The 26891-nt window shown below is 39.3% G+C and overlaps 1 protein-coding gene across 6 annotated transcripts in view; it reads right to left on the bottom strand.

The window, feature by feature from the left end:
- Positions 1-25471, bottom strand: part of gmeb1 (glucocorticoid modulatory element binding protein 1) — a 28454-nt gene extending 2983 nt beyond the window's left edge. Inside the window, exons 1-10 of one of the 6 annotated variants that reach the window (XM_061966817.2) lie at positions 25402-25471; positions 24168-24222; positions 23178-23345; positions 19171-19223; positions 18961-19076; positions 11894-11997; positions 10144-10283; positions 4953-5072; positions 1815-1952; positions 1515-1637 (exon numbers count right to left, since the gene is read on the bottom strand). In XM_061966817.2, the coding sequence (XP_061822801.1) occupies positions 1515-1637; positions 1815-1952; positions 4953-5072; positions 10144-10283; positions 11894-11997; positions 18961-19076; positions 19171-19223; positions 23178-23299 (916 nt within the window). In that variant the 5' untranslated portion in view covers positions 23300-23345; positions 24168-24222; positions 25402-25471. Of the gene's footprint in view, positions 1-1514; positions 1638-1814; positions 1953-4952; positions 5073-10143; positions 10284-11893; positions 11998-18960; positions 19077-19170; positions 19224-23177; positions 23346-24167; positions 24223-24267; positions 25094-25160; positions 25251-25302 lie in introns of those variants that run through there. The other 5 variants (XM_061966820.2, XM_061966819.2, XM_061966818.2 and 2 more) reach the window with 5 other exon arrangements.
- Positions 25472-26891: the final 1420 nt, after the last annotated feature.

Raw genomic sequence — 26891 nt, 5'->3', positions numbered from 1 at the left:
CACAAAAACGATAGAGGAGGAAACCTTATGCTGGAGTCTCTCGTCAGTCTGATGAATGAGCAGACAAGCAGTTATTTCCTGTTGGCATAAATACTCATGTGGTAGCGCGGACATGCAAAAAAAAAAAAAAATACTGCACACCGCGACGTCTACAACAAGAAATACAAGTATTATTCTACTTGATGAACCGTCACCCAGAAAAAATATTCTTCATATGAAATCCAGAAGCCAGGGAGGCCAACAATCAATTTGTGAGGTTTTTACAATATTAAAAGTGAAATTGCCAGTTAACCTCTTAAGAATCAGCATTCTTATAATATACAAAAATGTCCATTGCAGAGGACAATGCTTCTCAGCAAGTTAAAAGTTGAAAGACACTAGACTGAACATTATTGTTTTACACTTGTGGGTATTTACATTGTCCGTTTAAAGACACTCAACTGAAATGAGTTGAAACACTATGTTCTTGCGCTATTTTTTGCAATTAAAAATACTTGTTTATAGAAATAAATAGAATTAAAACATTTCTGCCATTTAATTTTACACACTGGCATTTTTACCAAGCCTTTGTTTTTTTCAGAACACCACAATATCATCATACCGTGGATTCAATTACGTGACGATATCGTATCATGAGATTTGATATCGTTACATCCCTATTGTCACAGTTGCGCAGTATGTATTATTTGTTGCAAATTTTTTGGTTTGTCGTTGCATTTTACTTTGTAGCTGTATGTAGAAATGGCGTCGCTGAGGTGGCAGCTGGTTGCATCAGTTCTGTGCTCTTTTAATGTAAGTTATGTCTTTATGTTTCCCTCTTGTTTTAATGTGTTTTGCCCTATTTTTGTTGATGTTTGTATCTGCACTGCAGCTACATAATTTCCCCATTGTGGGATGAATAAAGTCTATCCTATCGCCTTCCAGCTGCTTCTCAATCAAACACACCATCAGCAGCTCCACCATATTTTCATGGATGATAAATTATTTCAATAATACTTTTTTAATGTCCTTGAATGGCATTCTTGAACCATTTTGGTTCGGTATGGTGCAGCTTGTCATGTGTAAGGTAAGGCGTTGTAAAGTAACCATCAAATGATGTCGATCTTTAGCTGTAAGATAAAGTTAGCAAGAAGACTGAATGTTTTGGTCGGATCTTACAGGGTTCACTATGACATTCACTACATCAACTAGCGTTAGGGAGGCCCGTAACCTGAATTTTTGTTTGTAACCTAAAGCATAACAATTAGCTGAGAGACAGCTCGTATTGCGAGGTACTACAGTAGTATACAGTAAATTGAATTTTTTGAATGTAATGCATTACTGTTAATCTAGTCATATCTTTATGTGTCTTTTTTATTAAATTGTTTCATATTTATAAAATATTGAATCTTCCTAATTCAGTGTTATTGTCCTGCATGTATTTACTATATGGGTCTGTTTTTCTCCAATTTACACAGAGGCTCTATCTAATACTTGAGTAGTTTAAAAAAAAAATATATGAGTTTATTACTCACTGCTGAGGATGCTGAGAATGTTCTCCTGGTTGGGATCAGTCTGCTGCCTCCTCTTCTCCAGCATCTTCTTGACCGTATCCAGCAGTCCAAACACCTGACCAAGATTACTAAGCACTGCGATCTCTAACAGAGAAGAATTGGGAGCTGTTGGTTCAACCAATTTGACTTTTCTTTTATCATTCCTCTTTTAATGTCTCTCAAAAAGCAAGTTTTTTTCTCTGTGTCTCTTTGAGCTTGCCTTTGTCATTAGCTCTGTGGGGATTGTCAGTATTTCTAGTGAAAAAAAAAAAGAATCTGTACCTGTGTCCTGTAAGAAAGCTGACTCCTTGACCAACGGCATATTCTTCAACAGCTCCAGCAACTCACTGCTGATTTTGGCCACCACTTCTCCCAGCAAACCCACATCAGCAATTCCTATCCAAAAGTTCAGTGTTTCCTCTGGAGAACATGACAAGTGTTAAAACCTTTGTCTTTGACTTTACACCGGTTGGAAAAAGTATTTACACTTTTTAAACGTTGCCACATTGTGTCTCGTTACCACCAAAAACACAAATCTATTGGGACTTTATGTGAAAGCACAACAAACATTTTGTAGCTCAAAGCAAATAATTAGATTTTTCTTTACGAATAAGAAACTGTAATGTGTGGTGTACTAAAGTAATCGATCCTTTGTGGAACCACATTTCGCTGCAATTATAGCTGCAAATCTATTGAGGTACTTTGCACATCTACAGGCGGACAGTGACACTGACTACGTTTACATGCACTAAATTAGTCCGATTTCTCAAATAGTTTGGCTCTAGAAGCATCCTACAAACCATGGAAACACCTTAATCTGATCATGTTTGGCTTTTGAGAAACCGGACTAACATACCTAGATTATGCGATTTTGGAAACCAGATATCTCGAGTGAGTGTGTGCTTCCTGAGGGGATCTTTGTAACCACCATTTAATCAAAACAGGCAACAACTGGAATTAAAGGAGACTTTATTTGCTTCACAAATTAAAAAACATGTTGAACTGCATCGAAGGAAAAAAAAAAAGAAACAGATTTATTTAAGATGGTAGCTAAAGAAATTATGGAACATGCGGCTTCATTTGGACTCCAGAATTAAATACGAGTGAGATGGAAGAGAATGAAGCAGTTATATCAAAGGCAAAAAAGAAAGCCCACACAAACCTATTCACTCTGCATTTGTGCACTCAAAATTGATTAACAACAACTCTGAATTCCGCACATCTGGCAAGCTTGTCCACAACAATAGCAACCTTCTGGAGAAATGTCGGGGCACAAACGGGCCTTTCCTTCAGATTCAAAACTTCTTCCATCAATCCGCAGAGACTTTAGAATGAACTTCAAGACTTTTATAAAGACCAGATTTATGTGGTGCACAACTATTAGAGCTACCAATGCTCTCCTTGTTTAGCCTGTAAGTTTAGGTGGATGGCTATGGCTTCAAAACAGTGCGTGTAGAATCACACTCTGTGCACATGGACTCATTTTCCTTTCGCAATGTGTTTTTTGTTCCTCACCATGCACTGCGTTCCACCCTTTCTCTATGGCCCCGACAGTCCTCCCTTTTGGCACTTCTGAGCGGGCATTGAAAACACAGCCTCCGCACTTGCCCTTTTTTCTGACTGGTCACGTCTCCTGGTCAGAAACTGTTACAGTTGAACTGTGAGAGTACACTGGTACCTCAACTTAAGAGTGCCCCAACCTAAAGAATGTTTTGAGATATAAGCCGTCTCCAAGCTAATTGTTATGCTTTAATTACAAGCAAACATTTGAATTCCAAGCATTCAAAACGTTGATGGTGGGTTTTGAAGTTGTTTTAGTGGGCTACAATGATGACTCCCATTAGCCGCATCTTGTAAGTGTTTTTTTTATCATCTTCCTAAAAAAAAAAAGAAAAAAAAAAAGACTTGTGTTCTTGTCTCTTGTAATGAGTGTGAATAGGCAACATTTAAAAAAAAATGCAGTTTCCCCTTCAGGCCAAAGTTTTATATTATTGTGGTATATGTCCAAAAAAAGATGTCATAATGTGTAAAATTAAGAGGTAGGAATGTTCAGAATAAACACACTTACTGTAATTGAACACAAATATAATGCTTAAATGTCATCCATCCATTTTCTACCATTTGTCCCTTTCAGGTTTGCGGGGGTGGCTGGAGCGTATCCAAGCTGCATTCGGGCGGAAGGCAGGGTACACCCTGAACAAGTCCATCCATACATCCATTTTCTACCGCTTGTCCTTTTCAGAGTCGCAAGGGGTGCTGGAGCCTATCTCAGCTGCATTCGGGCGGAAGGCGGGGTCGTAATGCTCAAATGTTGTAATCATATTTACTACTATAAACACGTATTTTTAAGTGAAAATAGTTGTGCAGGAACATCTACTATTTCAAGCAAATATAACAAATAAAAAAAACTTACATTGATGTCTTTAAAGTGATAACATAATATTCACTGATATTTAGCTTTGCTGGCTTCAAATATCTCTACTGGGTGATGGTTCATGAGGTTGCGACTTGTCCAACGTGTACCCTGCTTTTCACCTGAGTGCAGCTAGACAGGCTCCAGCTCCCCCCTCCCCCAAAGTGTACAGTTCTTTTTTGGTGATCTCCCTTTGTGCGCTTTGTGGTTATCAGCTGGCTATGTCGGCTTGGAAACGCTCGAGACAAAAGCGGCGCACTTTGCTTTGCAGAACGCAGAAGTTCTTACCTACAACAAAGAGGTTGTGTTTTCACCACAGTTTGTTTGTATGTTTACATAACTCAAACAGATGGAGTTTGATGAAATATTCAGGAAATGTCCAAAAATCAATTCTTCTTACCTACTACAAAATTCCATGCCCGCACTTTGAATGTAGTTTATTTTCAGACACAGCCAACGCTAAAGCACCATAAAAAAAATGCACTCGCCAAGTTTCCATTTGATACCATCACACGTCAGGGCGTTATTGTGAAGACTTTGAAACCAAAATACAGCAGCCTTAATAAACAGGCATGGATAACAGTTGATGACAATTAAACTTGAGTTAATTTCCCACAATGAGTAACACTTTCCCATTGAAATAAATAAAGTTAAACTTAGTTTTGAATTAATAATACAATTATTAATTGATTTAATAATAATCATAATTTTTGTTTGTACTCATTATTTTGTACTGTTATGTTATTTTATAACCTATTTCCGACAGTAATAAAAACAACAAACTCTCTAAGCAATGTGATTTTACAATGTTTTGCTGTGAACTAAAACAGTGCATAAATAATCATGATAACCGTGAAACCGTGATTATTATTCAGACTTTAATCGTACAGTCAAAATCTATAATCGATGCATCCCTAATTATTACTCTGATAAATAGTGATTGAAATGTGAGATTATGTACATTTCTATGGGTATTATGAACTATTGTCTGATACGTGCGCGGGTACCTGAGAGTTCCGGAGAGTCCTTGTTTGCGGAGTCCAATGAACTTGAAACCCAGTTGGCCTTTTCGACTGGCTTCACGGTTGTATTGTCACCTCCAGTCTTCGCTTCCAAGGACTCCTGAGCTGCAACGGTGACCAAATAAAACCTCTTCAAACTGTCACTAAATAATAATGAAGTAAAATGGACATAAATGTCATGTGAAGGCACTTCACACACACAAGTGTTATAAGACTTCATATTTCTACGCTTTACCATGATGGCTATGAAATAAAACAAGATCAAGTGTAGATTTTCCTGATCAACTCCGCTTTAGAAATACAACAGAACCTCGATTTATGAACCCCTCCATTAGCAAACATTTGAATTTACAAACCTACTGATTGAGCCGGGTATGCCTCTGTCTACGAATCGTGTCTCTGTGTAAGAACACCTAGCTGTCAAAACTCAGGGCTCCACATTGTAGAGGAGGCAGAGCCTTCCACTTACCTCTGCAGAGGAGACTTCATAGTCACATCTCAGCGGTTCAGTGTGTGCCTTTTGTGTGTTTTTCCCTTATTGACAAGTTTTTCCATTTTGCTAACTCAATATGAGTCCCAAAAAGCCAACAGACCACAGTGGCAAAAAGGAGCGAATCCCTATGGAGACTACAGTTTTTGCGAAGAGTATGGAGCAGGCTCAGTATCACAGCAAGTTGTAATTGTAAAGAGACTGGACTTTACTAGAAAACGATGCCAGGGAATTGATTGATTGATTGATTGGTTGAAACTTTTATTAGTAGATTGCACAGTACACTACATATTCCGTACAACTGACCACTAAATGGTAACACCCGAATACGCTTTTCAACTTGTTTAAGTCAGAGTCTACGTTAATCAATTCATGGTACAAATATATACAATCAGCATAATACAGTCATTACACAAGTTAATCATCAGAGTATATACATTTAATTATTTACATTATTTACAATCCGGGGGTTGGGACAAGGGGTTGATATCAGCACTTCAGTCATTAACAATTATATCATCTGAGAAATGGACATTGTAACAGTGTAGGTCTGACTCTGTAGGATATGTACAGCGAGCAGTGAACATAGTGAGCTCAGAAAGCATAAGAACAAGTATATACATTTGATTATTTACAATCCGGGGAGGTGGGATGTGGTGGGGGAAGGGTGTTAGTTTAGGGTTGTAGTTGCCTGGAGGTGTTCTTTTAGTGCGGTTTTGAAGGAGGATAGAGAAGCACTTTCTTTTACACCTGTTGGGAGTGCATTCCATATTGATGTGGCATAGAAGGAGAATGAGTTAAGACCTTTGTTAGATCGGAATCTGGGTTTAACGTGCTTTGTGGAGCTCCCCCTGGTGTTGTGGTTACGGCGGTCATTTACGTTATGGGAGTAGTTTGACATGTACTTCGGTATCAGGGAGGTGTAGCGAATTTTATAGACTAGGCTCAGTGCAAGTTGTTGGAAAACTTTAACAGTTTTGTTATCAAGTGTGAGGCGCAGAAGTAATTCTACCTCGTTGTCGTTTCAAACAAAAGAGTCCCTTTCTTGGCGTGCATCTGCCATCTCTTTTTTTGTTTTGAATTGTGACCGGAGAATATAACTTTATGCGGGTGCGCAGTTTCTTCAATGGTTTTGGTGGTTCCATTGGCTTTGTTCATTTACAGCGCCACTTATGGCGAGGCAGAGTATTACATCATTCTCACCCAGGAAACATTTCCGCCTGTATGTGACTCACTATTCATAGGACACTGTGGGGACGCATTTATTTTTTAAAGCCAAAACACAAATTGAAACAAACGTTGCCGTGGGGTTATGCCCTCTGAAGCCTTTTTTTTTTAAATTTCGTTTCAGACCACCAAAAACAGTTGGCGTGGGGAAAAAGGCTGAAACGGTACATATCATATTCCACCTAAAAACGGTTCTGTGGAATCCCTTTTACTACAGCGGCACCGGAAGGCACACACGGACGGACGGGGGCTTGACCTCCTTTGTCTGTCTGTAGCAGTTGTTTTTTCTCAAGTTATTTGATGGTGTTATTGTGGATGGATTTTACTTTTTCAAATGTTTATTAAGGATTTAATGACTGTTTGAAATTGGCTTCTGTGTGTGCACGTATGTTTAACGGTCGATCGTGAAAATATTTGAATTTTTTTTTTTTAATTTGACATTCGTCTGTGACAACCCCACCCGAGGAGTGATTAACAGACCCAATCAGGCGAGCTTTTTAACACCTGAACATGTACGCAAGCCTCTGCCCCTCTTCCCGCGGCTTTCGACACAGCCACCCCACCGAACACAGCCGCCCACTACACCTGCTCATCTCGCAAACGCGCATTTCATGACGTTTTAAAAAATCATCAGGCTGCAACAATGAATTAAGGCTGAATGTTGCAATGCATGGGACATTTTTTAGCATCCAACATCAAACAACCCTTCCCTCATCCACAAGTCCATGATCATCATCGCTCCGCTGCGATGGGAACTAACAAGCCAAATACTACAGTACGTGAACATTGCTCCAAAGTAGGGATTTTGTGTTGGTTTATTGTGCATACCAAACTAAACATTGACTTATAAAAAGGCAGTAACATATGATAAAACAAGGCGGCAGCGAAAGGTTTTCCCAGTTTGGCCCCTTTTTATCACGGGGGAAAAACCTGCCAGGTGAACAGCTTGATTGTATTACTTCCGGCGCTGACGTAAGACAACCATGTGACTCGTGTTTCATATGTGACCATTGGATGAAGAAAAATACTAAAGTACTAAGACTATAGTGGACATAAACAATTAGTTTCTACGGCAAAGTGGGTGTCACTCTATTCTGCCTATGAAGCCGTTAGAAAACACCCAAACACCTGCATTAAGATTTTATATCATTACGTCCCTGCTTGGCACTCAGCATAAAAGGTTGGAATTGGGGGTTAAGTCACCAAAAATGATTCCCGGGCGCGGCCACCGCTGCTGCTAACTGCTCCCCTCACCTCCCAGGGGGTGATCAAGGGTGATGGGACAAATGCAGAGGATAATTTCACCACACCTAGTGTGTGTGTGACAATCATTAGTACTTTATATACATAATGTAAGTATATATATCTAATGTAGGAACAGGTATCTTTTAATATTTATGTATTTTGATAATTTTAAGCATATGCAGCGCATTATTTTAAAAACGCATCACAACGTTCACATTTTTTCCCACCACTACATCACTAATCATTACTCACTGCAGACTTTATGACAGCCAACCAACACAATTACACATCACTTACTGTAAAAGGTCTGCTGTCATTAGGATGCTGACTGCTAGGACGTTCATATATTCATACTTGCCAACCTTGAGACCTCCAATTTCGGGAGGTGGGGGGTGGGTGCGGGGGGCGTGGTTGTGGCGGGGGCGTGGTTAAGAGGGGAGGAGTATATTTACAGCTACAATTCACCAAGTCAAGTATTTCATATATATATATATATATATATATATGTATATATATATAAGAAATCATTGACTTTCAGTGAATTCTAGCTATATATATATATATATATATATCCATCCATCCATTTTCTACCGCTTATTCCCTTCATATACACACACATAACACTCATCTACTCATTGTTGAGTTAAGGGTTGAATTGTCCATCCTTGTTCTATTCTCTGTCACTATCTTTCTAACCATGCTGAACGCCCTCTCTGATTATGCATTGCTGTGTGGCACGCACAAAAGTGCTTTCATCAAATGCACTAGATGGCAGTATTGTCCTGTTTAAGAGTGTCACAACATTGCTGTTTACGGCAGACGGACTGCTTTACTGTAGACGTTCTTTATATTGTGGGAAAGCGGACTGAGGTCCGCATGGAGCTGGAGGGGGCGTGGCCTCCAGCTCCGCCTGAATTTCGGGAGATTTTCGGGAGAAAATTTGTCCCGGGAGGTTTTCGGGAGAGGCGCTGAATTTCGGGAGTCTCCCGGAAAATCCGGGAGGGTTGGCATGTATGATATATTCCCATTTAGATAAAGAATGACTCATGATACTTGCGAAGAAAAAGTGGGGTGGCGCCAAGCGTCTTTTTGTGTTGTTCCAGCATTTTTCGGGTTTAAATTGGCTGTTAAAGTGTACCAACTTGTCGGAATTCATCCTTGTCCTATCTAGGTGGAAGGCATGATTTATGATCTAGTATAACGTTTGACGAGCAAGGAAACGAGGATGCAGCTCATTAGTCAATCATGTAGACACTGGCACGCAAGCTTGTGATCCCGGCACCGCTATAAATAGTTTGTCTGTGTTAGCGCTTTTAATAACAATATCACTAATACTCGGTTAATATTTAAGTCACAAAATGTAAATTAAGTATTGTTGGCGATTTTTGGATGTTTTTTTTTTATTGGGTTTTATGGGAGGAATAGAGGACCTCCATTTGGCTCTACTGTAAGCTGACTTTTATTTACGAGTTAGAATGCATTAAAAAATATATCCGTCGTTATGTCTTTCATAATGATTCTGAACGAAAATTCTTAAAAAAGTGCAGTTCCCCTTTAAGCTCATGACGCAGCCGGTGGAATTGTGCAGACATGTTTGTTACTGTATACTTTCTATACTAATTTCCTTCTGTTTTGGAGACTTTATATCTATAAGTAATAACTTATTTGATACTTGCTCATATTGACAAATGTATATATACTGTCATATTGTTCAATTAAGGACACTTATTACATATATCTAGCTTGTGTTCTATTCTGTACATTTATCTGTTGTAATATTCTTAAAAATACAGGAAAAGACAAACCCTGTGTGCTTATTGGAGCTGTTTAGCTTTTAGCTGGCTGTCCAGCTTTGCAGTTAAACACGCTGCAGGACTGCTTGTATCGGAGATTTTATATTGGAGATTTTAGGTGCAAATTGATATAATTCAATACAGTACTTGTATTTTTTGCTGATATTGGACTTATATTTGATGTCAATATCAAATCAAGACATCCCTAATTATTATGTCATTTATGGGACCGTCAGACGCTAAACTCCCTGGATTCTGTCACTCCCGCAAAAATTACTATAAAAGCAATATTAATAAAATGCACCTGCTATCAGGGTTCATTGTGCTATTGTTAGTGTTTTATACCAGGGGAAATAAAATCATGATGAACATATAAGCTAACCTTTGATAGCAGACATGACATGATAATAATAGTACTTACCCGGAGAAGATGTGAGTCCACTGCTGTCAGGTGGGAACCGTGTGTTGTTGATTAGGAGGTCAAACTTGGTGCTTCGACAAGTGTTTGTACACAACGTACTGTGTTGATAGAAGTCAAGCTGGCCTGAATCCATTATTTTCCTAGAGGTAGTGGAGCAAACTATTCAATAATTTGAAAATTAAAAGAGGAAACAAGGATTTACTTTATAGGTATGTTGATTTGCTACAGCTGTATCACTGCAAAGCAACGACACGACATAAAACCGCTTCTTCACGTACAAAGATGGAGGTTCAGTTTATGAAGTGTAGCTATTTTAGCTAATTGTCACATTCATCCAAGCACCACTGTTTGTGTTGGTAGAAAAGAAAAGACACAGTTGGGTTGTACGGTACATCTGTATTAATAAAGTACCGTGGTACTAATGAATTAAAAAAGGTACTATACTGCCTTTGAAAAACACAGGTACTTTTTTTTTTATAGACATGATGGCACGCCGTGGTGGCATTGCTGGTAATATAAGCAGATGCACATGTGAGTAAACACACACAGAGCACGTACAAGAGGAAACAGTGTGGAAACAGAAGAGGGAGACTGGACATATTTTGGCTTCAAAACTAACGATAAATGTGAAGCTATAAACACTGAAGAGTCTTTCTGCAATTAGTGCTTTAAAACATAGCAAACTTGCAGATACTGTCGCGCCGCAGTGTTTTAGCTACTTCTAAATCACGAATCCTTACCTCCATGACGACAAACAATTTTTCTTACAATTATCATTCCTGCAGGACGACGAATTGCTAAATATGTTTCACTACACACCGTAAGATAAAATAGCTAAAGCTAGCGCTCCTAAATGTAAGCAAATGGTTGAATCTATACAAATATCGACTGTGACGACACCAAGTATAAGAGCCATATGTAGTTTACACTTATTACATGGCAATATTCGCTGACGTCACCAGATGCAAACCGTCACAACTGGGAGCAAATTCCAAACGGCATTTCTTGGGACTGCGTGGCTCGGTTGATAGAGCAGCCGTACCAGCAACTTGAGGATTCCAGATTCGATCCCTGCTTCCGCCATCCTAGTCACTCCCGTTGTGTCTTTGGGCAGGATACTTTACCCACCTGCTTGGGGTTTACTACGTAAAGCGCTTTGAGTCACTAGAGAAAAAGCGCTATATAAAAAATATTTATATATGGGAAAGGAACACACGGTAGAATTTGATGGATGGATGTGCAGATCCCAAATATGGTCTTACCGATAACACTGGCCCCCCGGGCTGTCTGCGGGTATGACTCGGATATATTAAAGTACACTCACATAGCAGGTATGCTGCCTCTGCTCCACACAATTGCATGCGTCTTGCCAACAACATCACAACAACCTGTTTTGGCAGTGCTGTTTTGATGATCAAAGTGGCCAAATGTTTGGTATGTCACTAATCGATAAATGATAGGCTATATATTCATACAGGCGTTTTATTTTGCAGTGGTTCCGCACCACAATCAATTATATGTAGGGGAAACCCTGGTATTATGAAGTGATGCCACATGTAAACGCACAGAAGCCCAATTTATAACAACAGTCAACAGTAGCCAGCATGAGAAAGGAAAAGTAGAAGTGGCCTGGTAATTTGTATTCCCATTAGCTTGCTTGAGGACATGAAAAACATCAAATATTTACCAAATGTTTTAAAAAACTCCAAAGAGAACAATTCAGTCAGTGGCCTTTACAAACATTGCTCACCTTAACATGACGCCGCCCATTCGGATTGCTCGTTTCCAGTCTTTCAGTGTAGCCTTTCCAGAAATGTGTACAAACTGCTTCGGACTGATCAGCTGATCTTCATACTGAGGATGAGAGTATTGGTAAGTAAAGGTATCCATGATTACCTTGCTTAATGACACCAGTGGTATTTTATGATTTTGCCTTCACAATACACTACCGCAATGGATTTGAAATATGGATTGAAAGAATAGTCAGTCAATGAGTGCATGATATCTAGAACCCATTAATTTCAAAATGGAAATGCTTTGCAGCCACCCCTTAGTTTCTCGTTTGTGGGTCTTGCTGCCTTCACTTTCGTCTTCTGTGAGTGAAATGTAAGCCTGCTCTGTTAACTACTGCCGTGATCATAATAGAATATTATATTTGGCTTCAAAACATCTTGATTTGCTTCTTGCAGTAACTTGCAATAAGATAAAGGCAGTGAATACTAGTGAAATGCTTTGATTGGTGTGAGAAAAAAAAGTTTCATAAATTCAGAAAAGTCAGAAATTTTGCTCAAAGGAAGGTTGACATATTAAAATGTACAAACAATCAGGGCTGGACTTAAAAGGACTGTTTGCGAGGAGTACTGTAAGGAAATGGGAAATGGCGCATGTATTGCTGATTTGGTGTTGGCGTTGTTGACCGCTACCGGCAATTCTGACTTGTTTATTGTCACTCTTGTCGTACCTTGCGCCAGTCAGAGCTGTGTCAACCTGTCTTAGATATCCCTTTGTGTGATCAGAAACATTTTAAATGTATCCAAACTCTTACAGTCTCGCTGTATAGTTTCGGATTGCTATGCAACGGCTTTGAGCTAACGTTTTAGCTAGTTAGCCTCCGGCTTGTGGCACCTTTATTTCTAGGATTTTATCGACGAAGTGGAAAAAGATGCCTTTATTACAGCGAAGGAGAAGGCACTGCTACGATACAAGCAAATTACGGATTGCCTCACACTGCTAGTTTGTGCTAACTAGTGAGTAACTTGTAATAACTTTTGCAGTCACCAAGTAAATCAAGTGAATCCTGTGTGAGATTCTGCACAAGCGCTCTGTGATAAGTGAATCAAACGGGGGCGAGCCGTAACATGCAATAACTACGTATGTGCAGTACTTCTCGCTAGTGTTACCATATCTGAGTTATTGTGTAGAAATATGGGGAAACAACTACAAATGTGCACTCCATTCATTAACGGTATTACAAAAAAGATCAATTAGAATAATACATAATGTTGGATATAGAGAACATACAAACAATTTATCTATTGAATCAAAAATATTGAAATTCATCGACTTGGTGCATTTACAAACAGCGAAAAGTATGTACAAAGCAAACTATAACCTGCTACCCAAGAATGTACAACAATTCTTCTCAACAAAAGAGAAGAACTATAACTCTAGAGAAAAATCTACGTAATTAAAAGAAGCACGTACAACACTTAAAACCTTTATCCGTATGTGAAATTAAATTATAGAATGGATTAAGCGAGGAAATCAAACAAAAGCAATAACATTATTCAGTTTGAGAGACTGTTCAAACTACAAGTGTTCACAAAATACAAAGAAGAACAATTATGATAAACATCTTGAACCTTTTTAAAAAAATTTAAAAAAAATAATGATCATTTATGTATTTATTTTTGTTGACTTACTTAAAGTATATGTACTTATTCACTGTTTTGTTACAAACAGAGAACAAAGAAATAGGATAAAACTGCTATGATATGAAAAGCGGTAGGATTAAATGAGCGCTGCTTCTTCCAACTCCTTTTTGGACTTGCAGAAATGAAAGAACTGGAAATAAAAGATGCATTATATTTTATTGTATGCATGTTTGAAATAAACTGAAACAACTGAACTGAACCATGTACAAGCTTTTGCACATGCGTTTTGTGATGAGTGAATCAAGTGAATCGATTCTCTTTGATGAATTACTCACAGGTACCCGAGTCAGTAAAAAGAATCACGTTTACCATCACTAGTGCGAACGCTAGCGGTGACTGTCAGGTGATCTCAGTGTTAAAAAAATGCCACAAGTATTCGTCAACACAAGAAAACAATTTTTTTTTAAATTTTTTATTGTAGCATTATGGTTGTTAACGTGTTGACACGCACAAATGATACTTGTGTGTGAATGCGCACTGACAGTTAAGCTTGCTGTTGTTATGTTTGAATAATGAAGATTGATGAGCTATTACCCCCTTGTTATGTTGATTTGATATACAGTGCATCTGGAAAGTTTTCACACCGCTTAACTTTTTTCACATTTCGTTATGTTTCAGCCTTATTCCAAAATGGAATATATCCATTTTTATCCTTAAAATTCTATTAGCAATACCCCATAATGATAATGTGACACATATTTTTAGAGATTTTTTGGCAAATGTATTAAAAAATAAAAAAACTAAGAAGTCACAAATACATAAGTATTCACAGCCTTAGCCATGAACCTCAAAAGTGAGATCAGGTGCATCCTGTTTCAACTGATCATCCTTCCGACAGCTTAATTGGAATTAATTTACCACAACTGAACCTGTGGTAAATGCAGTTAATTGAACATCATTTGGAAAGTCACACACCTGTCTATAAGGAGTGTCAAAAAAATAGATTTTCAGATTAATAGCGATTCTTATTTGATTAAAAAAAAAAAATCTAAAATCTTTTTTTTATTTAATCTTTCCTGTCCAGCAACTTGGACAAATCATATAGTTGGTGTAGATGCCCATAGTTGCTGTACAGATGTACAAATTAAGTGTTGGATACTTCTATTGTTGGGGAAACATTTTATTAAACAAAACCAGTTTTCTTTTAACTACCGTAATTAAGAAATTAATCAGAGCTGTTTATCCACCTTATAGAGGAATGTAGTTAATCATAGAACTGGCATTCAAGGTTATCAAAAAAGTATAGATTTTGAATCTAGAATCGTTTTGAATCGAGAATTGGTTCTGAATCTAATCATTACCCCAAAGAATCTAATCAAATTGTGTGGTGCCCAAAGATTCACAGCCCTACTGTATATATAAGGTTCCACACTTGACTGTGCATGGCAGAGCACAAGCTAAGCATGAGGTTGATGGAATTGTCTGGTGTTCAGTGAATAACCTGGCACTGAACACCACAAAAACCAAGGAACTCATCTTTACATCAACGGCAAGGAGGTGGAGAGAGTCAGCTCTTTCAAGTTCCTCCGCACCCTCATATCTGCGGACCTATCCTGGACCCCAAATACAACTGCGGTCATCCGGAAGGCCCAGCGGAGACTCCACTTCCTGAAGGTGCTGAGGAAGAACAGGCTAGAGAGGCAGCTGATGGTGACCTTCTATCGCTCGGCTGTCGAGAGCCTGCTGACGTACTGCATAACATGTGTGATACGCCAGCTGCACTGAAGCAGACAGGAAGGCAATTCAGAGTCATAAACTCTGCACAAAAAATCATCGGCTGCCCCTTCCCTTCCCTGAAGGATTTACACAACTCCCGCTGCCTCAACAGAGCAAAAAAACATTACCAAGGACAGCACACACCCTGGCTTCCACTTGTTTGACCTGCTACCATGGGGCAGGTGCTACAGGTGCATCAGAGCCAGAACAAACAGGCTCAGACACAGCTTCTTTCCCAGAGCTGTCACCATCTTGAACGCAAACTTGTAATAAATAATTCACCCCTAATATCCCCCCGTGCAATATCCTACCCTAATACCCTATTGTGCAATATTACCCTTCTAGTGTAATACGTACGACATTGATTGTTACTTTATTACTCTGTTATTCTTGTTCTGTATATTGTGCAGTATTTTGTATATTGTACAGGACTGTAAATGCGTATTGCTTTATTGTATAGTAGTCTGTTTATTTCAATTCTTATTTTTTATCTTTATTACTACTTGTGTGATTTATTTTTATTCCATATTTGTTTCCACTACCGCACCTTAAGTTGGAGTCCTTAATCTCGTTGTATGCAAATATAATGACAATAAAGTCCATTCTATTCTCTAGACCTCTGAAACATTGTCTTGAGGCACAAATCTGGGGAATGGTACAGAACAATTTCTGCTGCCTTGAAAGTCCCAAAGAGCACAGTGGCCTCCATCATCCATAAATGGAAGAAGTTTGGAACCACTGGGACTGTCTAAACTGAGCGATCGGGGCAGAAGGGACATAGTCAGGGAGGTGACCAAGAACCTGATGGTCACTCTGTCAGAGCTGCAGCATTCCTCTGTGGAGAGAGGATAGCCTTCCAGAAGAACAACATTCTCTGCAGCAATCCACCAATCAGGCCTGTTTGGTATAGCCATTCCTGGAGTTTGCCAAAATACACCTGAAAGACTCTCAGACCACGAGAAACAAAATTCTCTTGTTTGATGAGACAAAGATTGAACTCTTTGGCATGAATGCCAGGTCTCATGTTTGGAGGAAACCAGGCATCACTCATCACCAGGCCAATACCATCCCTACAGTGAAGCATGGTGGTGGCAGCATCATGCTGTGGGGATGTTTTTCAGCGGCAGGAACTGGAAGACTAGTCAGGATAGAGGGAAAGATGAATGCAACATGTACAAAGACATTCTGGATGAAAACCTACTCCAGATTGGTCTTGAACTCAAACTGGGGCGACGGTTCATCTTTCAGCAGGAGAACGACCCTAAGCACACAGCCAAGATATCAAAGGAATGGCTTCAGGACAACTCTGTAAATGTTCTTCAGTGGTCCAGCCAGAGCCTAGACTTGAATTGGATTGAGCATCTCCGGAGAGATCTGAAAATGGCTGTGCACCGACGCTTCCTATCCAACCTGATGGAAGCTTGAGAGGTGCTGCAAAGAGGAATTGGCGCCACTGCCCAAAAGATAGGAGTGCCAAGCTTGTGGCATCATATTCAAAAAGACTTGAGGCTATAATTTCTGCCAAAGGTGCATCAAAAAAGTATTGGCTGTAAATAATTATGTACATGAGATTTGTTTTATTTTTAATAAATAAATAAATAAATCATATTGTCATTATGGGGTATTGTGTGTAGAATTTTGAGGATACATTTCGGAATTGACCTGCAGTGTGAACAAGATCAAACTTGTAGTTTTGATGACCAATTATGGAAGTGTGCCGGTGCCAAGTCCGCAACTGGATGTGACGTCACGCGCAACAAAGTACCAATATATGGTACCTTCGATTTTACGTCAATCAGTACCCGGTGATACCGGTTGGTACCCATTCTTACACTCAGTCAGTGCTGCTAAGTTGCTGACTTGTAGGGAAACTCAGATACTCTTAAGCTTAAATACTCCCCACTGCCTCGTCTGGTTTCTACCTTGTATTTGTACAGTGTACCCGAGACTAGGCGTAGTGCACTAAACTGGAAAGTTTGCTTCCGCCCTAAAGCGTTAGGACAGACGATAGCGGCAGCCTCATACCAGGTTTCTGCCCTGTATATGATCAGGAAATGTGAAAATTGTAATCTTTACTTAAGAAAATGTTAAGAAATGATTGTAATCATAAATAAAATACAGTTATAACCCTGTTTAATGGACATATACGAATATCTATGTTATTATTATTTGTAAAAAATTGTACTATGGCTAAGGCAGCACGGTGGGAGAGGGGTTAGTGCATCTGCCTCACAATACGAAGGTCCTGAATAGTCTTGGGTTCAATCCCGGGCTCGGGATCTTTCTGTGTGGAGTTTGCATGTTCTCCCCGTGACTGCGTGGGTTCCCTCCGGGTACTCCGGCTTCCTCCCACCTCCAAAGACATGCACCTGGGGATAGGTTGATTGGCAAAACTAAATTGGCCCTAGTGTGTGAATTTGAGTGTGAATGTTGTCTGTCTATCTGTGTTGGCCCTGTGATGAGGTGGCGACTTGTCCAGGGTGTACCCCGCCTTCCGCCCGATTGTAGCTGAGATAGGCTCCAGCGCCCCCCGCGACCCCAAAGGGAATAAGCGGTAGAAAATGGATGGATGGATGTATTATGGCTATGTCTCAGCTGTGTCATCTGACCACACGTCCATGGCGCATACTTGCCAACCTTGAGACCTCCGAATTCGGGAGATGGGGGGTCCGGGGGTTAAGGTGGGCGGGGTTTGGTGGTAGCGGGGGTGTATATTGAAGCGTCCTGGAAGAGTTAGGGCTGCAAGGGATTCTGGGTATTTGTTCTGTTGTGTTTATGTTGTGTTACGGTGCGGATGTTCTCCCGAAATGTGTTTGTCATTCTTGTTTGGTGTGGGTTCACAGGGTGGCGCATATTTGTAACAGTGTTAAAGTTGTTTATACGGCCACCCTCAGTGTGATCTGTATGGCTGTTGATCAAGTATGTCTTGCAGTCACTTACGCGTGACTGTAGAAGCCGCATACAACATGTGACTGGGCCGGCACGCTGTATGTATGGCGAAAAAGCGGACTCTGCGACAGGTTGTAGAGGACGCAAAAGACAGTGCCATCACGGCACGCCCCCAATATTGTTGTCCGGGTGAAATTCGGGAGACTGGTTGCCCCGTGAGATTTTCGGGAGGGGCACAGAAATTCGGGAGTCTCCCAGGTAAATCGGGAGGGTTAGCAAGTATGCCACAGCATGATGTGATGCAAAGCCCACTTCCTGTCCCTCACTTAATTTTCACATTAAAAGGGAGAGACACAGTTTTTATAGAGTAATGCACTTATTTGTTAAAAAAACTTGTTTATGGTGGGAGTAATGGCTACCAAGGAAAAGTCAAGAGCTTAAAAACGCTTTACCGTCATTAAAGTCTCCGGTTTAGGAACATTACGCCAGCTGGTGAAATACATAAACGGACTAGACAAGTGGGTAAGACCAAAGCATTGTCCCGCCATTGGTCAGTAGATACGGCAAACCAGTCAATGAGCTGAAACTATTAATACTGCTTTCAGTTTTTTATGTTCCATTTTAAAAAATCATCAAACTTGTTTACATACAAGCTAGGCAGTTTTATGTTTTGTATTTTAAAAACCAAGGAATGTACTGAACCATGATCCTAGTGTACTGTAACACCTCTACGATACAGCATTGCATTACAGTTCCACGTCTACATGTTAATACTAACCTTTACACATTTTACATTGATTCCTGGGCATACAAACTTCTTCACCAGCAACATGGCTTTACTGTCACCGCATGTTATAGGGCAGCCATCTTCAACATCTACTTCCTCAGCATCTTCTGCAAGGATGAAAAAATCCATGTGAGTGAGCATGTTGATGAGGACAAGTTCATAAAAGATATTTGTCCCTTTAGAATTGTGACCCTCTCCTACCTGGATGTGTTTCATCAGTCATGACAGATGCATTTATTTCAGCAGTCTCATCTCTGAAACAAAACATTAAAATGTGCGTTTTTTTGTTGTCAAGTTTTTTAGAGATAGTCAATATTGTCAAAACCTACAGAAAATACATTTGCCTTGAACCTTTGTCCTAAAACGCATTTGAAAACATTATTAAACTCAAATTATGTGACCGGATCCACGCAAGATAGCAAAAGTCTCCACGTTTTGTTGTATCAAAAAGTATTTTATTGGCAATGTATGTGAAATATGAAAACAAAGCTGCGCATAATTGTGAAGTGCAATGAAAATAATGTGTGTGCAAATATTTGATACAGCAAAATGAAATCCAGTGCAACCAATTTTCTTCAGAAATTCACTTTGCTTGGACATGACAGCATGTAATTTATTTTCCAAAAATAAAAAACAGGTTTTCTCTTAGAAAAAGTGATTTTCGATTTCAATGTTTTGGTAAAAACTTCAAAAGACATCAGAGGGAAGCGCACTCTCTGGGCTTGTGGAAGTGAATTTTTGGCCGCCTTTTGTGACCTATTTGATTACCTAATAAATGGCTGACGCAAGACTCACTCCTCTCTTTCACTTTTAATACATACCTTCACTCACCAAATGTAGCAACAAGATCACAAAATTGGCAACACATATCCCTTTTGCTAAGTCTTATTCTCTTGTAAAGCAGGTGTGTATGACGTGTGTTGAGGAGCGGAGTTACGATACATACCGCCACAATATCATTAGAATTTATCATGAGCAAGGGTGAACCGTTAGGGCCAAATCTGCATTTGTGACAGAGCAAAGCTCATTTGTGGTCACGAATAAATTAATACATGGGAAACAATGACGTGTGCGTGGGGAGCATCATGTGTCTATGGAGAGCACTTGCACAGGACGAAGGAGCCCACGGTAGCTTGCAGGCACAGCACATGATAGAGAGGAAAATCAATTTAATGATTTTCTTTTTTTAACATCTTTATAAACTCGAAGTTCGATATTGCGGTTGTTAGGGTCCATAACATACCAAATCGCATTATTCCCAAGATCGCGTTATATAGAAATCTTTATTTTTTAACCCTTTTCTTTTTGAAAAAGTTATGCGCTTTAGCTTGCCTGCCTAAACCTGCTTGGTGTATTGTGCTCCCATGTCACGGGCAGTATCCATCAGTAGGATTGGACATCAATGATTAAATATTTAGTTATTTGTGTTTAGGTTTATTTTTTTAATTCCTTTTTTGGAGACTTTCATTAATATTTACTGTGTACGTTTGTGAATACGCCATAATTTGGTGAAAAACAATGCTAATGAATCTGATGGAGAAAATAAATGGAAAAAATTTGGGGTGAATGGCACCATTGTGTTGTATCAAACTTTGAGTGTACTTAAATAATCTGATTGCAATTGAAAATTGATTAATCGTGCAGCCCTAGCTCTTTGCATCATCTGTAGAGGAGTGATTGCATTAAACTCAAAGTCCAAAATAACGCGACATTCTACAACAGGGGTTTCAAAATCGCAACTATTTGCTGCCCACAGGGTCATATTTGTGACCCTGTACTTAATTTCATATTTTAGTGTAATTGCGGCCAGCACACACTGGGCGGCTAATAGTTAAATATATTACAGCACTCTTAAATTCCACTATAAAGGACACTAAATACATTAACAGTCCGAACACAAAAAATACATCGAAACAAACACACATCGGACAACACAAAGACCAACTTGCTGTCAGCAAGCAGAAGTCTCTATGACCATCTCCTTGGGAATTCAACAGTGTAAAATTATTTTAAAAAATGTACATTCAATTTTATAATTATATTCACTTAGGGCCTATCATAGCTCAGGGATGCTGCTGGTAGAAGTATTTAACAAATTTAGTCACATAGTTGAAATGTAATTCAGAACTGAATACTTTGTGTTGCCCAGCCTTTCCCTAACTATACCTACATCGGCCCCCAAGTACATTGAGTTTGAGACAACTGTTCTACAGTATATAACACAATCGTGCCAAGGACATTAAATTGTTGCCCGTTTTTTTCCCCACCAAAGTCAATCGCGTTGTTTTTCACCAAATGATCGCGTACTTAAATATAACGTCATGATCGGTCCCTCCCGGTCATGTCCTGTGTTGGTTTTGTTGTTATTCTTCTTAGTTTAGTGTATATTTATGTTGCAACACTCCTAGTACTCCTTTGTTTACATTGTTGTTGCTCGCAGTGCCTAAATTTTCGCACCGGTTTCTGTTTTTTGATTAGTGTCTACACCTGCTGCTGCCACTAATCACTCCCCTTTATATGTCCATGTCATGCTGCCTGTCCTTGCAGATTTTTGTTTTCTCTACGCGACAGTTATGCGTCTTCGTTGCTACACATATGCTTTCTTGTTGTTCGCCGTTGGCGACCCTTTGATTTCCAGTTAACTTCACGCTAGGCTAATGCACTTAATGTTTTTGTACCTTGCAGTGGTATTAAACAAGCATTCTTACCACACAAGCTGCTTGCTGCTGTCCTTTGCATCCTGATACACAACCTTCGCAGACATGCGACCAGATTGTAACACTTACACAGTAAATCTTTATAAAAGTCTCCAAAAGAAGAAATAAAAAAACAATAACAAAATTTGACTCAGTGATGTCCAAACCTACTGGTAGATACTTGGTGGATACTGCCCGCCCCATTCTGTGACATGGGAGCACAAACCACCATTCACGCCAGTCATGTGGGAACACTATCCACTAAGCAGGTTTAGGTAGCAGAGTATAGCGCATAACTTTTTCATGGACAAAAGGGTAAAATATTGGGATTTCTTGGTACCGATCTCAGTAATAACGCAATCGGTATTTTATGGACCATAACGACTGTGTTATATCGAACTTTGAGTGTAATGGAAAGGCACGTCTTAATTTTGACTCTGGATTATTTGGGATTCTTTCTGTTGCTTTCTATTAAGAATGTTTGTGAACTGTGGAGGAGCAATTGCAATACAGTTGGCTACACGGCTGCATGTGCATGCATTTGTGTTGCCACCCAAAAGTTACTAAATAGTGTGCACAGTTGCCAACTCCTGGCCTGAAATGCGCATTAAAACATTCAAGTAGATTATAATGTGTCGGAGGCTGCGTTCCATTTTCATGCAGCATTATCTGTCGGTCATATATTGTTCATCCACCGCTGTAGCGCGAACCCTTGAGCTCTTGCATTCTGCTTTTGATGTTGGTGTTTATTCCCAGCGGACTCAGCTTAGACTTGTGCTAATTGCAGATGTATCAAATCAAATAAAAACAAATAAAGGTGATGTTATTCTCAAATAGAAAACCACTGGCCTTTAACATTCCAAAAATATCTACTGTATTTTTCGGAGTATAAGTCGCACCGGATGAAAATGCATAATAAAGAAGGAAAAAAAAACATATATAAGTTGCACTGGAGTATAAGTCGCATTTTTTGGGGAAATGTATTTGATAAAACCCAACACCAAGAACAAACATTTGAAAGGCAATTTAAAATAAATAAAGAATAGTGAACAACAGGCTGAATAAGTGTACGTTATATGACGCATAAATAACCAACTGAGAACATGCCCGGTATGTTAACGTAACATATTATGGTAAGAGTCATTCAAATAACTATAACATATAGAACATGCTATACGTTTACCAAACAGTCTGTCACTCCTAATCGCTAAATCCGATGAAATCTTATACGTCTAGTCTCTTAGGTGAATGAGCTAAATAATATTATTTGATATTTTATGGTAATGTGTTCATAATTTCACACATAAGTCGCTCCTGAGTATAAGTCGGCAGCCCTCGCAGCCAGGTCACTCTTGAAAAAGATATTTCAATCTCAATAGGTTTTTTACCTGGTCAAATAAAGGATATGGATTGATTGATTGTTTTTTGCTGGTCTGCAGGAACGTTGTCAAAACTTTTGAAAACAAACATCACTAATTTTATGACATCATCGTTACATAAAAAGGTACTCACCCAGCCGTAAGGGACTGGAGCTGGAGGATGACTTGGGTTTTATTCAGATCATCAGCCTCACCATCCGTCTTCACCATCACCACCTGCTCCGTGGACATGCTCACATCCTCAGTGGTTGCCATCCCACTGTTGTGCTGCTATGAGCATTTATAGTCTATGTTCATGTTGCTAAAAAAGGATTAAAAAAAATATACAATTTTATCTTGCAAGCCTTAAGAAAACATTGTATTGCTAATGTAAAAAGTAAATTGTCGTGTAAAACAGTGTTTTTCAACCACTAGTGTGCCGCAAAATACAGTCTGGTGTGCCGTGGGAGATTATGTAATTTCACCTAATTGGGTTTAAAAATTTTTTTGCAAACCAGTAGTTATGATCCACAATTGTGCCGTTGTTGAGTGTCTGTGCTGTCTAGAGCTTGGCAAAGTAACCATTTAATACTCTTCCAAAACAGTAGGTGGCAGCAGGTAGCTAATTGCTTTGTAGATGTTTGTCGTGATCCCAATATGCAGACAACAGCGGGAGGCAGCGTGCAGGTAAAAAGGTATCTAACACTTAAACCAAAAATAAACAAAAGGCGAGTGCCGCTAAGAAAAGGCATTGAAGCTTAGGGATGGCTATGCAAAACAAAACTAAAACTGAACTGGCTGCAAAGTAAACAAAAAAAGAATGCTGGACAAAGACTTACAGCGTGTGGAGCAGACGGCGTCCACAAAGTACATCCATACATGACATGACAATCATCAATGTCCACACAAAGAAGGATAGCAGCCCCACAACTTAAATACGGTAGTCTCGATTACTATAACAAAGCGGGTGCAGGGAATAGCACTCAAGGAAGACATGAAACTGCTACAGGAAAATACAGACAAAACAGGAAACGCCACCAAAATAGGAAAGCAAGACAAGAACTAAAACACTACACACAGGAAAACACCAAAAAAGTCAAAATAAGTCGCGGCGTGATGTGACAGGTCGTGACAGTACACCTACTTTGAGACAAGAGCTATGGTGATGCATGCTTGGTTATGTGGTGGATGGTCCGAATCTTAAACAGCAACAAAAGTGAATTTAGTACAAAAGTTTTATTTACCCATAATCAAATATTACAAGGTTGGATTGGACAACGTCCTCCGGAGACGTTGGATGAATCGAGAATCATCCGAATCATACATAGGCTGGGTCTACTTGGCCATTTATGTGTTTTCCTCATGTGTCAAGGTCCCGTTGTTTTGGACCTGTTTATTCTGCAACCTCCTTGAATCCTTTAGCCATAATAAACAATCAAAACATTTTGTAGAATGGTCAGACCGACCATATATTCAACTCTCTCCCACATATGCTCCTTCAATGGCACAGAATAGAAAAAAGAGAAACGAGCAGACATTCTTAATGCTTTTCGACCTCGTTCTCTTTTCGGACTTCGACAGACACAAACTATGGTTCAAAAGGTCAGAAATTCCACTACAGTTATGATTTGATATCCAACAACTGCGAGAACGACTTTTCACTGTTAATATCGGCTGCTGAGTTAAATGTTATATATTCTGCTGGTGGTGTGCCTCACAATTTTTTTTTTTATGGAAAAAAATGTGCCTTGGCTCAAAAAAGGTTGAAAAATACTGGTGTAAAAACACTAATATTTTGCTAAAGACTAGAGTAGAAAAACAATATGGAGGAGTCAACTTCATTAAGAGATGCATATCATTTTGTAACCGTTGTATTTATATTTAGTGAACGTCACGTTTGTTTCGGGGGCTTTTTGCGATAACTATTTCCATGAACTTTAGTGACACAAGAAACCGTGTGAGATGCCAGAATAAGACGCAGTGTTCACTGGGAGTGTTTAAAAATATGGAAGCCATTACGACAAACACAATGACTCTGTGATATTTGCTCAAGTGGACGACCCGAAACACGAGTGAACTCTGGCTAAAGCAGGCGTTACCGTGTGCCCGTTACGTGCTACTTATCTATGAGACGTACGTCCTTCCGTAACGCAGCATTTTAACTCTCCGCTGGAATGACGTCTCTCGTGCGGCGCCACGCACGGCGGACAAGCAGGCGACGCAAGCCCTCCATTTTGTAAAAAAAAAAAAAAAAAAAAAAAAAGAGAGAAAATACTCACAACTCTCGCTGCACACTTTAACGTGTTGTACACGCCGTACACTCGTATCGGTGACTAACCACTACACATATTTTTTACGTCTAACATATATTTGCTTACCGAATGAGTAGAATTGCGTCTCAAGGTTCTAAGATGGTGCGCATGCGCGATCGACGAAAGTGGGTATACTTCCGGCATAACAGACCGCCTTGTCACGCACAACTTTTAAATCCGCTGCAGTAAATACAATAAACCGTAAAAAATACAAATTCATGGATGGATTTGATTATTTAGTGCTACTTTAACCTTGCATCTAAGTTTTGGGGGGGGTGCCAAAGCAAAGGTAGAATGAGTATCATTCTGATCGATACTCGCGTGATGAGATCAGCGTTTATCTTAAGAAATACCTGTTTTGTTTGTTATTTTAATTGTTATATTGTTACATAGTTGATATTTATACACTGTTATATTGTTTACAGCACTGGTTCTCAAACTTTTTTCACCTCGTACCACCTCAGAAAACACTTGGCTCTCCGAGTACCAACATTTAAATGCAGTATCGTAGTAGGCCTATAAGTATTGATTAAAAACAAGGTAAGTATATTGTAACTTTACACACCGTTTGAATGTGTTTAAATATAGGAAAACATAACTGGTACATTGTAATATCTAATTAAGTGATTTGGTGTACCCAGTGACTTGCGGTGAACTAAACACCAGGTGAGGCATAGTTACTTTTGGAGTTTTTGTTCTTCTTTTTTTACTTAATTTCATATGTGCAGCTCTAATCATTGTTGATTTAGGGTGCACACTAGAGAAACAGAAAAAAGAAGGGAGTTATTCGCTTTCATAAAAACGTTATCATAATGATATTATGATATGATAAATGAGACCAAAAAGTATTTGTTAAAGTTGTTATTAAATACTTGTTGGTCCCATTTGCTTTTAACAAAATAAATCAAGTATTGATATCTTACCTTTCTGTATTTGTATCTGAAGCAGCAATAGCTATCCTCCATGAAAACATACTTTGTATGATCACATTCATTTTGTCTTAAAGTCCAGTTTAGAGAAGTATTTAATCTTTGATACAGTATATAATCCTCCATATTGGCAGACACATTCATTTAATTCAATTTAATTCCAAGCAATAAAACAATATTTTTGCGTCTGACAAAAAAACACCCACACATGCTGGCTTACTGTAATAAAAATGCCATGTTTGTTATAAATACAGTTTTAAAAAAAGAAAAAAAGGCTTGCTTCCGCTGGAGAGACATGTGTCTGCTAGCACTTCTCCCAGTGTGGCGAGTCAGAGTACTGCAGAGGCATTGAACTGCAAGTTGACAATATATCGCCCCCTACCTTGAGGCAGAGGTACTTTCTGCCTCATGGCCTACCTTTTTCCCGCGGCAACAAGTATGCGCCCCCTCGCACGCACGCGCTCAATACACTTTGCGTTTAGTGGTGGAGGCACTACCTGTGTGTGCCTCACTTCTCGTCTTCCCCGTTATTTTGATCAGGAAACACGGAATTTCCGCGATTTTAAACCATGAAATTTATCAAAATATACAGGAACCACACCACAATCACATAGAATGCGTAGACCA

Source organism: Nerophis lumbriciformis, linkage group LG11 (assembly GCF_033978685.3).
Source record: "Nerophis lumbriciformis linkage group LG11, RoL_Nlum_v2.1, whole genome shotgun sequence".
Lineage (NCBI taxonomy): Eukaryota > Metazoa > Chordata > Actinopteri > Syngnathiformes > Syngnathidae > Nerophis > Nerophis lumbriciformis.
This window is presented reverse-complemented; position numbering and strand designations above follow the sequence as displayed.